The 20,250-nt window shown below is 40.5% G+C and overlaps 1 protein-coding gene across 1 annotated transcript in view; it reads left to right on the top strand.

Moving 5' to 3' along the window:
• Positions 1-15,328: 15,328 nt before the first annotated feature.
• PLCB1 (phospholipase C beta 1) overlaps positions 15,329-20,250 on the top strand; it is a gene marked incomplete at its 3' end in the record, with an annotated part of 356,829 nt that continues 351,907 nt past the window's right edge. Inside the window, exon 1 of the mRNA XM_080341590.1 lies at positions 15,329-15,506. Within this exon, the coding sequence (XP_080197716.1) occupies positions 15,408-15,506 (99 nt within the window). The 5' untranslated portion in view covers positions 15,329-15,407. The remainder of the gene's footprint in view (positions 15,507-20,250) is intronic.

The following is a 20,250-nucleotide window of genomic DNA, read 5'->3' as shown; positions in this document are numbered from 1 at the left end:
GCAAGTGGTATTCTCATTTGCTATTTCAATGTTGCAAGGTGTATTTTCAGTGTAAGGCAGAATTGAATGAATGTAATTAGACCAGATGGCCCATATGTGATCTAACCCCTACCTAAATCCAGTGTTTCCCAAGATGCTGTGTAGTGCTAGAGCCAATCACTAAGAAACAATGAACACAAAGTGGCATTTAGTTTTGTTCTCTGCATTACATATACAACCTGAGTTACTTTGTGGCTTCTGTTAATCAGGCTGGAACACCATTTAATGCTGTTTTCCACCCTCCTTATGAGAGATTTCAATATGGTAGCACCTATATAACAGATAAACATACTGTTTTGTTGTTCTTTCTTTCATGGCTTGCAACTCTGGGTATTAAAAGGAGGCTCTTTATTGAAGGTCCTTAATTCAAGCCTTCTCCCCATTGGCATCTATGGATACCTAGCATTTGTGTATCAGCATGTAGTGATTCTCTCCATGGTTAAATGAATTAGCTGTCAAATGCCAGCCTGGTGAGGTTCTGCTGCTGTGTACCCCAGACTGTCACAGGTTCCTTTCTTGGCTTTTGTACATTTCAGAATTTGCGCATAGACACCTCCATCTGATCCATCTATTCTTTGCATGCCCAAGCTTGCAGAAATAGAGGTAATCACTTGCCTGTCCTTTGTATACTATTATATCTACTTCTTTTGCTGAGCTCTCCATAACTGCCTGATTTTTTTTTTTTCCCACCAGTATCTTTCTACCTGCAGAAAGCAGAAACTTTGTTTTCCCCCAGGGCTTTCGTTTGGTTTAATTTTTAATTCAAAAAATCTCTGGCTAAGTGATCTTAATTTGCATGGATTCTTCTGACCTTATTGCTTTTGAAGAGATTATATATGCTGTCATTTTCTGTTTCTCTCATGGTTTCTACTTATTTGTAAACATCAGTAAGTGTTATGATATAAATTGTGCCCGCTCCTTTGAACATTCTCTGTTTTTTGTCTATGAAATTATGTGAGAAATGAGATTTTTAGGAAGTCTCTCTTAAAGTCTGTATGTCACTCTTAAGTAAATGTATCCAGAAAAAATCTCATCCCCAACTTCTGCAATTAAAATCCATAAAGGCAGAAATATTAGCCCAAATGGATAAATTGTGCTTTGTTTAGCTTGTTGATTTGTTTGCTCTGGCCTGGTATGGTCCCAGGCAAGCTGGAATAGTCACCTCTGTAGAGCTGTTGCTTGGCCCTTGCTCAGAGACCCAGAGTAAGTTGAAAGTCCTGGCCAGACTCCAACATGGCCTTGCAGGAGTCAAGTTGAAGATTTGCTGACTTTGTCTTTACCTATGTGCTGCCTTGTGCATTTTAAGAATCTTCAAGGGGTAGTTTTCCCCTCTTAAAGCATGAGAAAACAGAAGCCAAGTGCATGGGGATCTATTTCAATGTTATACTGAGACTGTTTCCATTCCAGGAGGACATTGGCTGTTCCAAAGGATGAATGTCCTAATGCTTTTGATTCTAATCAACATTACTATGGCTGTTCATATTCACAGTGAAGTCCAATTCCTGTTTCCTTACAGATTAGATTTTAGAATATGTTGTGCCTTCAGAATAAAAGAACTTATGATGAAAGCTAAAAGGATCTCAGTATGGCTTAGGATCCAATATGCATTTGAGATCACTCTAACCCTAAGTACTGTTTTAAAGTTATAACAATGAGAGAATGACAGTATAATGTTACTGTGAAAGCATAATTCATCTAGATGTCTTTTGGTTCCCCACACTATTAGGCCTATTAAGAATCTGAAACACTCTGAAGAGGCATTAAAAATTGTTGATGAGAGAAGTTCCCATTGAAGTCCATTAGCATAAATGAGTGGTCACAGTAGCTGGGGCTGACATGTTTCATATTCTTTTCCTATAAGAGTAAGTCTGAAATTCTGAAGAGCTTTCAGGCTCAATCTTATTCAAAGATGATCTCAGATGCCACTTAGCATTCCCATAGTTTTTCATGCACTTCTGTGTGAGGAGCAAATGTTCTGAGAACAAGGTGTATATTACTTTCAGGAGATAAATGTAGGAGGAGGGGAAAAAACTGAAGAATGGCTGCAAAGGAAGACAGTTTCCTGGACTGTCAACTTTTTGTACCAGTGGAACAAAAGGCATGTCAAACCTCAAAATAGTCACTAGATATTCTATAGAAAAGAAGCTCCAATTCTGTTGGCAGAATCAATAATAGATCCTTGGATATAAAAACACCATGTGAATGCAGCAGGCATCATAACTTTGTAGTTATGATATTAGATATAGTGATACTTGGCAGTTAAAACAGACTGAGATACACAGAAAGGTCACTGAGCAAAATCTGTAGCTTTTAATAAAAAAATTAAACTAGCTAATTTCTGCCATTCTTGCCTGTAGTATGTCACCTCAGCTGTTTCAGGTGTGTTTGTAAATGTCTGTATTCACAAAATTTAAAAGAACACAGTGTGCTGGCTCAGCCTACCCATGGCAAATGGCCTGGATAACATCAGCTGCCAAGGTAGGAGCAGCAGCACAAATGGGCTGTGTGGCTGGATTTCACAAAAGTGCTGTGAGCACATTTGTCCAAAACTGCTCATATGAAAGTGGAAGACAGCTATCAGTCAGAATTACCAAGAGACTTCTGAAAGGCATCAGAATGTCTTCTGAAGAAGGCATCACCTTGAAAAGTAGTATGGTGTGGTTTTTTTAAAAAACACACCATAAAAACTTCATATCATGGGGAAGAGACCTTTAAGCAGAAGCCACAGCTGCTGGAAGTGGATTTGGCACAGCCAAAAGTTTTCCTGTGGCATCAAGACCTGCCCACCTGGGTCTGGCTGAGCATCCTGTATGGTGGACACCAGGAGCAGCCTGTGTCAAGGTAGGGCACTGTCAGTACAGAGTGCAGCAGGCAGGGGATCCCAACCTGCTTTGAGGGTATATGTGTGTGAGTACCACATTGGGGTTTTCTGTTGTATTACAAAGGAAAACACAGCCACTGGAATGTGAAAGTCAGGTAAATTTACTCTAGAACTCAGATCTTTAAAGCAAATTTAAGTTGAATTATAGCTACTTGCTCCTATCCTTGAGGCTGGTTTCTGTTTATATGATTCATGTGTTTAATTCGTAATTGTTTAATCATTTTTCCAAATTATTGCCATAAATGTGAAGTATCAGGTTCTGCCTCTTTTGAAGTGTCATATTTTGTCTCAGAAGTTGGTTTTGTGTAATCATTGGGACTAGTATTTTTGTAAGAATATTAGCTTTTATTGACTAAAATGAGCTTGATTTTTGCTGGATCTCTGGGGATTATGAATTAGTGTTGCTCTGCTTTGTACTACTTCATATCACTTGAAGATCTTGGTTTACTTCTAATTAGTAGATTAATTTCAATGGAGAAAGATCTAAAATATTACCGGGAGAAGATTTGTGGTAAATACTCATTCCCTTACCTCTTGCTTTCCTTTCTGAATTTTTGGAGGCTGTATTGCTTTACAGGCCATACATGCTTTTACTATACATTTTAATCCTCAAGTTCTTCCAGTATCCTTTTGGGATTTTTCTCTTGACATCTTATCCTGTGATTTGCAGAAGCTACCATTTTGAAGTTGGTCATTTTGCACAGGTTCTGGCTCTACAAATACCACTTTTGCACTTTAATAATATATTTGTTAGGAGTTTGTCATGTGAAACCATAGAACTTGGGGTACAGCCTGATGAAACGGTTGGGAAACTTGTCCTGTTAATAGTAACATCTCTTCCATCTTTTTTTTTGATGCTTCACAGTTCCGCCATGTGGAAGATTTTTCTCCTGTAGATGCCTGTTGACTGGCAAGTTATCCACTGAAAATATGCATTAGCTTCTGATTTTGTTGTCATGAAGGAATCTTCCAGCTGAAAGACTAAGTGATTTATGAAATATCAAGGCTAAACCTGGAGTAAACGTGTTTTAAGCGTAACCTAAAAATAACATATGCTAGAATTACACTACAGTCTTTGGTCATCTGAGAATAAGTTTGATCTAAATGCAAGCACCAGTGCTAGGAGCCTTATTTCTGAAATATGAGATGAATTATTATTGCTATATTTTAGAAGTATACTGTAATGAGTAAGAATCTTTCTCTTTTAATCTGATATATTGTGCTCCACCAGTTGTTATATTTGTAAAACAATACTTCTTGAATATTCATATGTAACTCCTTAAAGTTCTCTTAAAATTGATACTAAAAGGCTAGAATTATTTGAGATGTGGCAATTACTGACTGCAAGAAAACTGTTATCTACTGAACACTTAAAACAAGCAAATCACTGCCAAAGTGCTGTTGTTAGAAAGAGTAATAGTGTAAATCACAAAGTTATTATGGTGTTTTATATAAAATAGCTGACTAATGGGTCACAAACCATGGCAATTACATTTGTAACAAGCGGATTCCTGAATTTAGACAAATACTAGGGTGTGTTATCACATGAGGATTTGAAGATTATTATGTTCCTTGATCACTGGGCTCCTTAACAGTTTACTAGTAAGTCTGTGAATTGTCTTCATTGGGCAACTACTCCCATGCCTCAGAGTACGATTGACTGTGTTGCAAAATCAGGCACATCTTCAGATGCAGATCTTTAGGTTTTGTTGCAGCTGTGACAGCTGGATGTATTTTAGGAGAGCGCCTGAGCTGCTCTGGTACAGCCAGGATGGTTTAGAGGACCTTTGGAACAGTTTAAGCTTAGCTTGTAAGAGGGTAATGGGTTCAAAATGCAACCTCCCCTTTATCGGTGAGTATCTAAACTGGTTTCTATGTACTGTGGTGGGTTCTACTGGTTGCCACAGAAAAACATGAAGTTTTATCTTGCTTACTGATGTGGGGATGGGCAGATGGAGGTATGGAGATAGTATACAACATCCTTTTGCGGTTCTGGCAGCACTCCACATGCACTGCTTGGTGGCCTCTTTGTTCTGTGTGGGCTCTAATTGTGTCAGAATGGTTGGCTTTTAGCTAACAAATCGAGAGGAAATGTGAATGTACACATATATATATAAAACTTGGAGACACCTCACTAATATCTGTACCCAAAGTTGCTTATGTGAAATGAATTGACTGAAATATGTGATACAGGTAAAGCAAGCACAGCTAATAAAGAATGAATAGTAATGCCATGGGAAATGATCACGAATGCAATGTAGCAATTTCCTGGTGTGTTAGGGGAAACTCATTTATATGCCATGGCACAAACAAAGCACCCATGCTTCCCACTGTGTCAAACCTAGTTAGCCCTAGAGAGTCTTCACAGATTAAATAGTGCAATATAACAAATCCATGAGAGACCAAAACAGTGTCTGTGCGTGTAGCACACCTATTTCTGAAAGTCTAACTTGAAGAAAGGCAGAGAAATGTCATGCCAAAGGGTGATTATTGCTGAAAAATGAAGAGCCAGGATCAGGAAGTTAGAATGAAAATATCTCCAAAGGCATAAGTGCAGCAACTCTATTAGAGCTACACAATATCTTCGGTAGATACAGTTCACTTTGATAATGTCATTATTTTTCTTGCACAGCTGATCTTGCATCATTTGATATTAAGGAACACATATAATATCTCTTTAAATATTTAATAGTATTTTCATATACTGAAAACTGTCAGTGGTATTATATATTACACATAAAACAACCTTTCCTTTTTCATTTTCTACCTATAAAGATGAGTTGTGCATGTTTCCCTCTCTCAAATTTATAAGAGACATGACAGGTTTCTTTTGGAGTAGCTGTAGATATAAAATACCTAACAGCAAAATGGCTTTTAACTCATTTTTATAGCACCGTAAGGCATTACCTTCTTAAGAGCCTTTTCTCAGACTGTAGCACTGCTGCCATTAGAGGTGGGCTGTGGCTGGCTGGATGTCTTAGAAAAGAGTCTTCCACAGAGGTTAAGACACTTTATTAGAGTATGTAACTTCATATATTCAAGTAAAAATCTAACTCTTATTTGTGTTTTTTAAGCTTTTAGAGATGTTTAAGAAAGAGTTTTGCAGAAAAGGCTCTTGAAGCTAAACTGTTGGAAGTAGTATGGGCCGAATTCAAAGAACTTTTATTTGTAGTATGTGCCACCCAAGTATGAATCATCCCCTTTTGCCAAAATGTCAAGTATCTCCAAATGCATTCCCCAGTTATCTTAACAGGCATCCTCTCACCAAATTTAACTTGTGAAACAAGAAAACCTTTATTTGGGAATACAGCATAAACTTTGAAAACATAACAGTTGTGCATTGATATGATTAAAACACTATCTCCTGGGGACTTTGAGAGTAGTCTTGTTCTCCAGCTCACAGCCTGAAGTACCAAAAGGGCAAGGCCAATTCATTTCTCCTCTCACAAAACCTCATATGTGTTTTGGGGCCAAACTTCCATTTCAGCAGCAGCATCCAGAATCCTGAAGATGATGCATCTTCTGTTCCTCACAGATTTGCCTTGTGCTTCATCCAGACACCTTCTGATCATCCAGCTAATATTTGAGTTAAGTGAATAGTCTTGGCAACATATAAATTCTCCTTTTTTCACTAGGTCCTGAAAGGTGATACGTGCAGGCCACAGATAAGAGGTAGTTGTGGCAAGGGCTAGTTGCTGCCTCCTAAAGACAGGAGGGAAATGAACTGATGGATTTGGTTCCACTTGAGAGGTGGTGGCTACTGGTTCCTTAAACTAACAGCCTCAAACTGCTCCCAGCTGTCATTTACCTGTTGGTCTGTGCTGCAGTCTGGCAGGCTGGCTCTGAGTTTCAAGAGGTTGGCAAAAGGAGTTTCAATTGGGCTTGAGGATTAAGTGTTGCAGAGAGGAAGGTATTTCTTCTGCTGAAAACTTACAATGTTTCAAATAATTTCATTCAGAAAATGAAGAAAAAAAAATTGCAGTTCTCCATAAGGGCATACCCGTATACCATCTTCCAAGTATAATGTTTTTACAGTTTAAGTAGAATTGTGTGCATGCATAGACAACATACCTATATCACTTTTTTTTTGCCACAAAAATGGAAGAAGCCTTATCAATTCCCTTTCTGATACCTCAGAAAGTACCTAGGAAACAGTATCCCAAAATGCTCTTTTGTTTAGAAGGCATGTGCATGAGAACAGAGGGTTGAAACAAATTGTTTGGCAACCTAAACTGGAGTACAGTCTATGATCAGGCGCTTGGATTTGAAACTCTATTGAAGTAGGACTGACACTGCTCTGACTTTGTAGTGATGGGCTCACATGATTGAATTTTTGGTGACTTTGTTTGAAATACCAAGATGAAGTCACATTTCTGTGTTTCTCCTCCACTTTCTCTTATACCCTCTCCCTAAACTAGTCTGCAAGACAGCTATATGCTTTAATTCAAATACGTCCTCAAGAATAGCTCTTATTGTTAGTTTTGAGAGAGTATAAATGGTTAGAATTTTATTGACAAACTTGGTACCAAATAATATTAAAAAATAACCCTCGATTGATGCTTATATAATGTTGATCACAAGATCCTTTTCCCCACCCTATACTGCTCTGCTACTTCTTGCATCATATCTAAAACATCTGTGGCTTTTTATCAGTGCTGGGAGGCATGTAAAGAGAACAGAGAAACAGTGTCTGATTAGGTTTCTTGGAAATCTGGACTCGGTTCTCAGCTTGTCTAAGACTTTGTGTAAGATTGTGGTCTCTTAGGGGAGTGATAATGCACACTGAGCACATTTCCTTTCTTTGTGTTGCTGATTTAGATAGTAATAAATAGCCCTTGTTCAAACAGCTAACAATGTATATGTGCAAAATGAGGCTATACTCATGGTTGAGTGCTTGGTGTATTACCAGATTATGAGTAAGGTAACATTCTTGGCACTGTAAAAACAAATAATGTCTTTTGTTCTTCATTCTTCTGAGTAAATAAATATAGTTTCTTTATATTTACATTCAGATTAATTTTGTAGGCACACAGTCTCTTTGCATATGATTAATGAAGTATTGGCAACACTGGTGGGAATATTAATTCAAATCAGCGCATGTGCCAGATATTGCCTATCGACTACTGCAAATCTCACTGTGCTTAGAGAAGTCAGGACGTACTCTTTAATATAGTCTGCGATGTTCATTTTTAGCTTTGTTTTGTTCACAGTTGTGTATCTCCTGGCTGCTCTGAAACCTGAGTTTTCTTCACAATAATTTTTCTTCCTTATTTGAAATATGTCATGACCTTTATATATTTACAAGACTACTGGGAAAATGAATGTTGAATCCCAAATTAATCATCTCTTTCATCCAAACTGTTGCATAATCTCATAAAAGGATAATTGCGAGATCATTCATGTTACTTGGTTTCAAAGGGCCTGTTTGAACTCACATCAAAGCTCACGGAATGACTTCAACTGAAATGTGATTGGGCCCTTCAGTTTGAGCTGTTAGTCCTCTTCATCAATGTTTTTCCTTGAGCAAGGGGACTTTGGCTACTGTGGAGCTTAATGCCCAATACAAAATGTGAAAATAAAACGGGGGTAAGGCAACCAGTGCTATTTGGTGATCTTGTACCACTATGGAATAGAGAGACATGGGCTGTTTCTTCCTCTCTTCCTCCTGCTAGCTATGTTTTGCTCATAAATATCAAGACTTAACCTGTGGTCTTCTTTAAAGAGGCATTTTTCCTCCTCTGTTTAACCTCTTGCCTTTCTCTGACAATGTCTTCATGCTTCTAACAATGTCTTCTGGTTGGGAGGTTGGTAAATGTTGTTTCTGATTGCTCAGCAGGCATCCAGTTAGAGCAGATTGCCTCCCAGACAGCCAAGTGCTTTACCTGTTAGTGCTTTTTCCTTGCCACAGAGTCACAGTACAAGACATCAGCCGAACCATTCACTGAACCTGTATTTCTTGTTTTGGAGCTTTCACTTAAAGCCTAGATTACTGCAGCAGCTTCTACTAGTTCCTGGTGAATGACACTGTTTTGTTTTAAACAAGAGAATGCACTAAATCTTGAAAAATCTTCACTAAAATTATTAGTGGTGAGGCAGCATAAGAGTTTGGATAGGCCATAGTAACTTTCAGCTTATTTAGCTCAGCTTGAGCTTTATGGTGACTAGTACTGTTTTTTTTAGATTAACAATGCTAAGAACTGAATTAAATTTAAATCTGCTTTTCTGAAATGTAAGTAGGACTTGCTGTTTTGTGGGGGTTTTTTTTTGCCATTGAGTTATAATTCATTTTAAGAATTATTGTGGGTCCAGATTTACATTGCAACAAATTGCTCCAACCCTTAGGAATACAGTTCAGAGCAACTGTTTTCAACTACGTAAATGGTGTTCTGTTGCTTTGTGACTAATGTTTTGTCAGTTGTGAAATTTCACCCTTTACAATTGCAAGTTCTGTAAAATAGCCAGAATGGGAATGAGAAGTCTGTGATGATTCAGAATAGTGTATTATGCTCCTTGAGAAAAGAGAAAAATGTTAGTGGGTTATAACAAGACAAAAAATTTTGAATAAGCTGCTTTACTTCAAGGTAAGGTAAACCATCAAAAACTTTTTGACTGAATTCATGAGGAGTATCAAAAGACACAACAGCACTTGGGAAATCTTAAACTGGAAACACGTTGAATTGCCAATGCAACAAATTCAACACAATTTCTCTTTAATTTGTTGTCATTGGAAAGAATCAAACCCATTTTTAGAAATATTTAATGGAAATGAAATACACTTGCTGCTGTACAGACCCTTAATTTTTAAACTACTTAAACCAAGCCCTTGTGCTATGGTGGTCTCTAGAAATCCAGGGTATGTATATGCTGGGCTGCTTGCCTTGAGGAATGGGCAACAGAATCATCTAGAGGGACCTGAAAATCAGATTAAGTCACTCATTTGAGTCTAAGCAAAGAAGAGTGGGGCAGATCTGAGAATCAAATTCACTTTTTCAGAGTCATAATTTCTCATCCTATCCAAAGACAAACCATCCTGCCTCTAGATTTAATATATTTTTCAAACACTACCAAACTTGTAAACTAGGTTTAAATTCATCACCTTCCATGAGGCATGACTCTGCTGTGGTAATGGGAAATAACGGCTGAGGGCTATTTTTTTCCTAGAAGCAGAATATCGCTGTTATAGCAATACACATCATTATGGAGGGAATAATCTGGGAATTATGGAAGAGAATCCAGAGAAAGTCATGTTGACTCTCTCATTATGCTTCCAAAAGATACCATGAGAGATGGTCTCTGTAATAGTAAGGCACTGCAAGAAAAAAAAACAGAAACCAGGTAGTATCTTCTTTGCATGAAGCACAGAGGTCCTGTTAATTTGGCAGCTACAGAGTCCAGAGCACATAACTTTTTAGTCTCCAAAAGGGTTGGGGATTTCTCCAAGGCAATTTCTGATTTGCCAACCTATTTAATATTTGTTTTTTAGTTCAACTCACAGCTAAACTTGGATGTAAATAAAAGCAGGTGAGACAGTCTGCTTTCTAGGTGATTCCAATCTACATATACAGCTGGGATGATAGTTAAGAGCTGGAAAAAAAAAAAACAAAGGTGCAGCCACTACACTGGTATAAATAAATGTACAGCTTTAAAGTCAGTGGAACTTTGACAGTTTACATCAGCTGTGATTTAATGAAACTGGTAGGCTATTAAATCTTTCACAGTTAAGTTCAGCATTCTTAAACATGTTGTATGTTTTATGGACTAGTTTTAACAATCTGCAAAAATGTATTAAGCTATAAACTTAACAGGGAAGCAAGAACAGGTTGTATTACATAAAGGATGAATTAACACTTTCTAGGGAATGTACCTACTGACTTTTTGACTTGTGGGTCCAACTGTGCAAGTATTGCATTAATTTGGTCTTCTGGTAATAGTTTGGGTGGGGTTTTTTATTATTTTTCATTTTATTTTTTTGTAAACAAGGGCCAGTGGCTTTCTGAGGGCCAGAATGCTTGGGGCTGTGAGGGTGGTCCCATGGGATGGAGGGGCAGCAGGAAAGGACCACAGGATGTGCTGAGGCCAGGGCTCCTGGAACATCACTGGGTCAGGGACAGATGGCTCTAGTGAAAAGCACATGCACAGAGCTCTGCAAATTGCCACAGTAATGAGTTAATTCTACTGTGACCTGAAAAGAGTCATGGTGGAGATCTCGAGTTCCAGTGGTTCAGGAATTCTGTTCAGCAGGTTCTTCAGTCCATTGGTGGTTAATTCTTCCTCATATAAGGCATTGCACAGAGAACCGTGGAGCGCTTCCTATGGCCTGGAGATCCATAGGTGCCAGCTGCATATCAGGTCAATCTATCCAGAGTAAAATGTGGGCCTAGTGAGTGAAGCAGTGACTAGGTAATTTCATAAACACAAAGGCACTATCTGTGTTGTAACTTCAAATATTGTGCATTAGCTTTATTCTCACAGTATTTTACAGACATTTGTGATGCTTCTATGAAAGAAAAAAATTAAAATTATTTTGACAGGAAATGGACTTTTGTACAAGATTCCCCTCCCCTTCCAATCCCTTTTCTTGCAGCAGCTGCTGTTGCCAGGCTGTCTTTGTTGCTATGGTGGTGTTTTGTGTGCCAGAATTTTATATTCACTCTTGAAGAGTCACCTGACAGAGAGTGGCTGTGCCACATAAGTTCTCAGTCTCACTCATAAAGATAAAAGATATTTCTGACTGCTGATGCTGTTTACATACAGTATCTAGTGAATGGATCAGATGAAATAGAAACATATTCCAATGGCCTCTGGCTGTGAGGTTATGGAAGTATTAAGTTAACAGATGAATTATTTTAGTAAATGAGTGACAAAAAAAATGATGATCTCTCTTGGGACTACTGCCTTTAGTAGGTTTCATTTCTTAACATGACAGTCACACAAGGCAGTTTCACTACACCTTGTGGCACTCGTCTCTCATTGGTAAGATTGGAGTTCTACTGTCTGCTTTTCTTAGAATGACCATGCTGTTATCAGAGATGGGGTCAAATTTCCTTTATTTCTTTTCTGGGGAGTTGTTCTGTACAACTTAATGATTCTCCTCCCACTGATAATTGAGGTATAATTTGGCTCAATTTAAAGTGCAATTAGGATCATATAAACTAATCTTCACCAGAAGTATCTTTAATCCCAAATTCTGCAAACACTGCTGCTTATGTTTAACTCTTAGCATGTTAGATGTGCCATTGCACTGAAGCATTTCAAGGCTGAGGACACTGCTTCTTTTCACAATGCAGACTTTCACCAATAAACTCAGGATACCAAGTGACTGGAGTTTAATATGTTTCTCTAAGAGCAAATTTTATTTTTAACGCGTTTCTCATATCCCCTCATGATGTAGTCTTCCAGTATAGCTTTTGCTATATCTCTACTTGACCTGACCTGGATCAATGCCATCTGTTATTTACATCAGTTATTGTTCCTTTCTCCTATTTGTCTACATACACTTCCATATGTGAATCTAAAAGATACTGTGTTTTCAGTGTATTCCCCCAGAAATGAAATAACATACTTACGTGTGTTATATAAAAAATTAATGCTTTTCAGGTATATTGCATCCAGCTAATGTGTATCATTTACACAAGGCAATCATTTCACTGTCTGGGCTTAGATTTTTTGAACCTATGAAAAAGAAAACATCCAGAAAACAGTTCCTGCTGCAATATAAGATCAGCATGTATCACATCTGATATGTACAATTTTGAATAACTACCTGAATAAGTCCTCTCAGTTTATTTCTAACAGTACATATTTCCTTTAATTTTTGGAGCTAAAAGGAGTGGAGACGAGAAGAAATTGAAGATATGCAGAGTAGTGATGCCTACTGCACATTTGGAAAAAGGCATCAGGTTCTTCTTTTGCCAGACTCGGTCCAATCATCTGATAAGATATTCACACTTTCTAGGTACAGCGATCCAGCTGAGTGTAGCTGGTTTCCAGGTCACTGATCCCATGCTCTATGGAAAAGAATATTTGAATTTAGACATGCACTGAATTTAAGCATTTTCAATATGTACTGCATACCAAGAAATGTATTCTTAGCTGGAGCAGATGCTAATTAAGCAATAGTGATAACACATAAGCTAGCTGTCTGGCTTGAAATTAAAATTCCCACTGATTTCACCAAGCCCAGGATTTCAAAGGCTGAATCATAAGCACTTTCCAGAACTGTTGTTTAAAGGCACAGTCATAATGCCATTTCCTTTTGTGCTTCTTCCTCCTTTTGATGAAAAATCCATTAGATAGATGCCATATAAAAGGCGTGTTTCTCTTCAGCCAAATACCATCAGATTAAAATACTGAAGTCTGAAAAGCTACAAAATTGCTCCAAACAATACTTCATATCTGAAATACCAGATACTGATATCAGAGTCTGATCACCTCTTCCATTTCAGACTAATGGATTGCCAGGTGTCCATGGCATCATCAGGACCCATAAGGTATCATCATGAATTGTACTTTTATTTCTCTAACAGAGACTGTGAAGAAGGCCAGGCCAAGTGGAAATGTGTTATGGACTTATTGAGAAAATAGCCACAGAGGTGCTGTCATCCATGGTAGTTTTACATCTTCCAAACAGTTGACAGACTGCTGTGAATACAAGTGCTTAAGGGATCATAGAGAAGTATGGTAGCATCAAGTGCTCTTTGCTCTTATTTTCTGGGGCATTTTAATATTTTATTTTTATTCTTTTGTACACTATATACTGGGATGAAAAGGCACTTTTGAAAAACGGTATGGAAAATCTCCCTTACCCCATTGTAGAGTAATCCTGTACTTATTTCAGTGAAGTCAAACCCAGAATTTGATATTTTCTCTAAGCCATGGGAAATGAATAGAAACTAAAGCACAACAGTAAGTAAGCAGACTTGCATCCTCACTGATGTGATACCTGCATGTGCATGGTTGATAAGAATAAAAAATAGATCAAATGGATTAATTTGGCTTGGAATGTGTAGGGTGCCTGCATGGACCACCGTAAAGGAACAGATTCATGTCCCACTAAAGGCAATGAAAAGTTTCTTATTAAAGGGAAAGAATTTGGAAGAGGCCCAGAGGAAGAGCTTTAACAACTCTGTAGAACAGTAAGAGTTGTCCAATATGCCATTTTTGTAGCCTTTTAATTTAGAAAGGAACATCTCTGCCTTCCGACTATATATTTTTTTACTTAGTGAATTTGAAATATCATTCCTCTGAAACTGAAACAATTTTTCTCTGAAGATGTTCTTTCTATATTGTTTGCTGTGTCTATAGTAGAAGTTTGACTTCATGCCCCTAAATCATAAGGGTCAAGTGGAAACCTCTACAAAGAAATTATAGATCTCATGTGTTGTGTCATCTGATGCTTTATCTGTTACAACTGCACAGGAGCTCTAACAAAGAGAAGGTCATTTGTGGGGCACATTTAATTCTATTCTTTAGAGACCCTGGATTTGGGACTTTGCTGGGTCGGAGGGCATTTCACTGTCTTATGCCTTTTGTGTTTAGTATGCCTAAAACTGAATTGAGATCATGTGCCTTTGTTCTGAGGATGCCCCTTTACCTTATGAGAGCAAAAAGCTTTGGTAAAGCAATTTCTGTGTATTCAAAGCATCCTGATGTGATGGGACTTGTATGTGCCCCTCTCTTTAATTCTTTCCTCTTTTGGCATCCCGTTCATCACTTTGTAGGCTGAGCGTTGCCCTTCTGCTTTGCTTTTGCGATAGCTGTTTCCTAAAATTGCCCTCGGCATACCGTGTGCTCACCCCTCCCGAAGCTGCTCCTTGGCCGCATCTCTCCGTAGGACAAGCACCATAAACACTTTTGCTCCCTTCTCAGGCAGAGCCTCCCTCAGTGCGTTTACACGCGTTTCCCCGTTGTCCTTTTCTCTTCGGGGGACACCAAGAGGGCTGACCGGGCCGGCAATTCGATGATAATAAATGCCGGGCGCTGGTGGCCCGGGACAAGGCCCGGGCGGGAGCCTCCCCGCCCACCGGAGCCCGAGGCCCTTCGCCCGGCCTCCGCGGCGGGTGCCGCCGGCAGGTGGCGCCGCAGCGCCGCTGACCTCGGCCGGGGGAACCTCGGGGGCCGAGCCTGGCGGGGAGGAAGGAGGGGCGGGCGGGAAGGGAGCGGAGCGGGCAGCGCCGCTCGCTCCGTGCCCCTGCGTGCGTGTGTGTGAGAGAGAGCGGGCGGGCGTGTGCGTGCGTGGCGAGCCGGCTGTATATAGAGGATGTGCCGCTGCATGGCTCGCCCCGGCCGCTGCCGCGCCAGGTCTCTCCTTCGGCGCCAGTGAAGCCTCTCGCTGCCTGGGCAGCCGCTTCCCAGCCCGCTCCCGGCGCGCCGAGCGCAGCTCCCGGCCTCTCTCCTGGGGCCGTTTCCGGCGCCCCGGCGTTCCTGCTGAGGCAGCCGCCTCCCGCGGCTTCTCCGCTCCGGGGGAGAGCGCGTCAATGCTGTGCAAATGGCCGGGGCACAGCCAGGGGTGCACGCTCTTCAGCTCAAGCCCGTCTGCGTCTCCGAGACCCTGAAGAAAGGCATCAAATTCGTCAAGTGGGACGATGTGAGTAGCTTCCCTCCTCTTCTCCGCGCTTCCCCTCGCCGTGCCCCACACGCAGGGGGCACGGCGGGGTTATGCAACGCGTAGGGCGCATCGATCGGGCAGGAGAGCTCCGGCACACATGTTGTGGCCGCCCGGAACCGCGGCCGGCCCGGCCCTTCCCTGCGCGGCGGCGGGGAGCCACGGCGGGCCGGCCCCGGGGCAGTGAGCCCGCCTGCCCGGGGCAGAGGGCAGGTGCCAGGCGGCGGGGCTGTCCCGCGGCGGGACTTGAGGCGGCGGAGGAGTTGGCAGCGGGTCAGGGACGGTGGCCGGCAATAGGTGTCCCCGCCCGGGCTGGGCGGCCGCCGCGTGGGGTCCGGGCCGAGCCGAAAGGCGTCGGTAAACGGCCGGCCGTCCGCCGGGCAAACTTTCTCCGAAGGTTCTCCCGGCTCCCTTCTCTTGGCCGGGCCGAGCTGTGTTGGGCTGGCTCCTTTCGCGAGCGTCTTCCTCCCTTGCCTCCCTTGTTTTAGTATGCATGTTGCCACCTCTGTTGCCGTAACGTAGTTGTTTCAACGTGTTCTTTATCTCTTGTTCCATCTCCGGTTTCCTCCTCCCGGCTTTTATCCTTCCTCTGGCTCCTGCCCTTCCTGTTCTCTCTCTCTAGTGGGATTGTCAAGCCCCAGACATGTTCCCAGGGCTTGCCGTTTGCGTACCCCTACTCACCCTTCTTGCCTCAGCGAAGGCACTCTTTTTCGTTAGGGCATGCAACTTACTTCAAAATCACATCTGCTTTCCCCTTACCACTTGCTGCTTCCCAACCCTTTACACTTGTATTGCCTCGTGTAGGAGAGAGTGTGGTTTTCACTTCACCTTTGGCAGCACAGCTGCTTGGCAGCTGGGATTTATTTCTTTACTTGCAGGGCATGCCTAGGACTATTGCAGAGAAAGGTAGCCTTTCTCTGTTTAGCTTTCCTTTTCTCAAAGCAGGAAAGTAAGCCTGCTGTGCTGCGGAGAAGGAAAACAGAAGGATGAGTCCTCTGTTAGCCTTGCTGCTACAATAAGACATAGGACATTTGTGTCTCAGTTGTGCATGGGGGAGTGGGTGCCCCCAAAAGTCTGTCTGTGAATGGTGTCAGGAGAAGATGAGCACACAGAGACTTGAGCTGTGGTAGAGGAGTGGTTGGTAAAGAAGGCAGGCAGTTCGAATGCCAGAATTGTTGAGGACAGCTTCTAGTATGAATTTTTATTTACGTTAAACAGCTCAGCAACCTGACCTTGTCTGCAGTAGTAAATATTGGCTTGACACAGGTTATTCATGTTCAGAAGATAGATGGGAACTAAGCTTGAATGATTTGCCTGAGAAAATGTTTTCCTTCAGCTGATCTTTTCCTTAGTACAGGAAAAGGCAGCATAACCTCAGCCTTGCCATTGCAGTTATTGTTTTATTTTTGGTAAGCTACCAAGAAATTTCCACAGGTATATATAGAAATCAAGTTAACAGTCATCTAAGTCTTCAGAACGAAAGGCCAAGAGATTAAGCACCAGTTAAAATGATCAGTTTAAGTGCTGTTTCCCAAGTACTGTATTGTACACATAGAATTTGATGGAGAAGAGAGGTGTTCTCTGTGCACAGTGGATGTTCAGTGGCTAACCTGTCTGCTATAGAAGAATTGGAAAAAGATTTTCAATTGCAAACCTAGAGGCTGCAGTAATAAAATATAGCTAAATTCTGGCAAAATATGTGCATTTCAGGTTAAAGGTGTTACTCAGCAATCCACAGGTATTGCCTGGAATCTGAGACTGAGAAAGGGTCCTGTTGAGCTTAGCAAGTGCTTTCATCAGCAACCTTGTGAAAGTTGATGCTTATTTAGCCACGCTGTGATGAAGAAGGCTAGCATTAACTCATTGTTGACCATGAATTGTGTGCATATATATGCATTTCCCAATCCCCAGCCCCTGTAATTTGCCTGTAGTGTTTCTTTTCAGCAGTGGAAGCCCCACAGAATCAAAGATTTCAAGAGATGTGAGTCTCTCTTGGTGCTATGGTTGTAAGAAAGTCTTCAGATGAATGCATGTTTGATGACTTTGAAAAGTATTTGGCACTAAGTAAACCAATAACCACTTCAGAGTCTTTGTTTTCTATCAAACTAATCTGCTTGAAGGGTTTTTAAAAATGATGATTATTAATCCGAACCTCTGTGGTCTCTCATGTAAATAAGCATGACAAACTCTCTAGTGAAACAATAGGCTGTAATGAGAAATAGTAAACTACAAAATGTAACAGTACAATAGAATTGACCATAATGAGTACTTTGGCTCTGCTGTGCTAACAGGGCTGTTCAGAAGAGCGAGGCTCACATACTGATGCGTGTTACGCACCATTTTCTATTTACTGTTTCTGGGTGAGAACGGGAGCTCAGTTCTTCTGCATTGCCTGTGCACCAGGGCAGCATTTATTCCTGTCCAAGGCACTTCCCTGCTGTTTTGTTTTGCAGTTTAAAGATGGCTTTATTGACTTTGCTTCGCATTTCATACGGCAGAAGAGTGTTTTGGTGAATTCCTATGACTTGTACCAAGTTTCAGCCCAAAGCAAAATTGTTCCAGCTGAGTTATAAACCACTGAAAAATAAAACGAAAAACACTACTTATGTGTTGTTGTTTTTGTTTTTTGGTTTTTTTTAATGGGAATGCTGGAAGGATTTAAACCAGAGCATGAGAGACGTGTAAGGAATTTCATGGTGTACAGAGTAACAGTTGTTAAAGAATGTATTTGCCGGCTTTTAGAAGGATGCTGCAGCATCTGACAAAAGCTGTAGTGATACAGCCTTTCAAACTAATTCGCCCATCCTGAGCTTCTAGTAGCTCCGTGCCTAATTAGTAGCTCTGAGGCTGCTAATAAGCGGTGTGGTAGTGATGTTAGATAGACCTCCTCTCTGAGAAACAGCAGTGTGATGATGATCCAGTTTGAAAGAGAATTACCTGAGCATTACACAGAGGGGATGAAAAGGTTACATCAACCGCTCAAGATCATATACAGGCAGGTGGAATGCAGACAGCTCACGAGGCTTGAAACTCCATTTCCTCTGCGGACCATCTTCAGTTTCTAAATTGTAAAAGCATTAGGATCAATTGAAAAGCTCTGGCTTTGCAAGACAAGTAACACTTGTGCATCAGGATTGGATGCAATACCACTTACACCATCCAATGCCTAACAGAGCCTATGTACAAATTCCATTTTTGGATTGGGATATAAAGCATTAAAGTGAAAGAGATGGCTGTTGTCATGTTACTTTGCATTTGCTCACACTGTTTCTGTTTTGTTCTAGAACAGTATTACAGATAGGAAGACAAATTTTATTATTAACTCTTGTTCTTGATGTGTACATTGGATTTGCAAAGCACTGGACAGAAATAGCTGAAGTTTGAATAGGTGAAAGATAAAAGTGACTGGGTGCTTGGGTGTAGTGGTGTGTGGTGCTGTTTTTTTTGTGTGGATGTATGAATGTGTGTGTTTCTGGTTTAAGATGCCAGTTGGCTGAACACTTGCTTTTTCAAATCATGTTTCTTCATGTTGCCTTCAGCTGGGCCTTTATAGCCACTTTTCCCCTGCTTCCAGGAAGAAACTCTGAATCCCTTAAGTGCCGGTCTGATCTTTGAACAGATGTGCTCTCTCATTCCTGGAGAGAAGCAATATCTGAGAGAGAGAACATGCTTAAGGAAGAACTGACTTGATCCACTCTGCTGTACTGAAACCCAGCTTAGAACAGCTCTTCTTGATGAGAGTTTTAAAACAGTTTGATAAATAAATAAAAAAGGATGCAATTAAGTGAGGCTTTTTTTTTTGTAGGGGTTTAAACTTAAATGTGGTAGAATGTGTTGCTAGCTGAGAAGGGTAATGGAACCTGGGTATAAAGAGCAGCTTCTCTCAGGACTGATCTTATGTCTGAAGAGGCTGAAACCTGCCTTGCCTGTGGTTTGTGCTTTATTTTTCTCTGTCCTGTAGTGGGAACAAGGTGGACAGAACTGAGTTAACAAATAGCTCAACCAAGAGCACAGCTGAACTGATGTTTTTGAAGAGCAGGAGTTGGCATGCTGTAGCAAGTTAATATGACGGTGTGTATCCAAAAATAGATTTGTTTTCAGTTCTTGCTTAAAGGCTTTCTTATCTTCCTTAGTGATAATATGTACTTTACATAAGGAATTTGACTGGTCTCTCTGTGGCTTACACTATTTACTTGCAAGTTAGCTGTATTAGTGAGGTAATGTAACTGCATCTGAATTGAGGGACAATATTCCAACTTTATAGCCATATATTTTTTCTAAATATTTAGTTACTGAAGCAAACCTGCTGATAGGTAGCACTTGTTTAGTGGCTACAGCACTTCACCAGGTTTTCATTCCAGTGAGCTGCAAAAATGAACCCAGGTCTTTTAAGTTTTATTTTAATACCTTTGCCTTAGAGCAGTTCTTCATCTTTATAATAAACATTTTTGAGCTCAGATGGTGAGTGCTATGTAAAGTTTTCAGGCTTCTTTATTTGTTTAGAAACTTTTAAAGAAAATTATTAAGAATATGAGATACATCCCCTTTAACCTTTCAAGTAAATATAACTTCATAGTATCATTATTATGGATAAGCTGAGATCAAACAGAAAAAACCTGGAAATTTTCAGAAGTGATTTGAAGATGCTGACGCTCAAGTAACTTGAATTTTTTTCCTGCCCTTTTATTATTTTTTAAACTCTGCACAAGTCTATCACTACAGTACG

The sequence above is a fragment of the Nesoenas mayeri genome, assembly GCF_963082525.1.
Source record: "Nesoenas mayeri genome assembly, chromosome: 3".
NCBI lineage: Eukaryota > Metazoa > Chordata > Aves > Columbiformes > Columbidae > Nesoenas > Nesoenas mayeri.
This window is presented reverse-complemented; position numbering and strand designations above follow the sequence as displayed.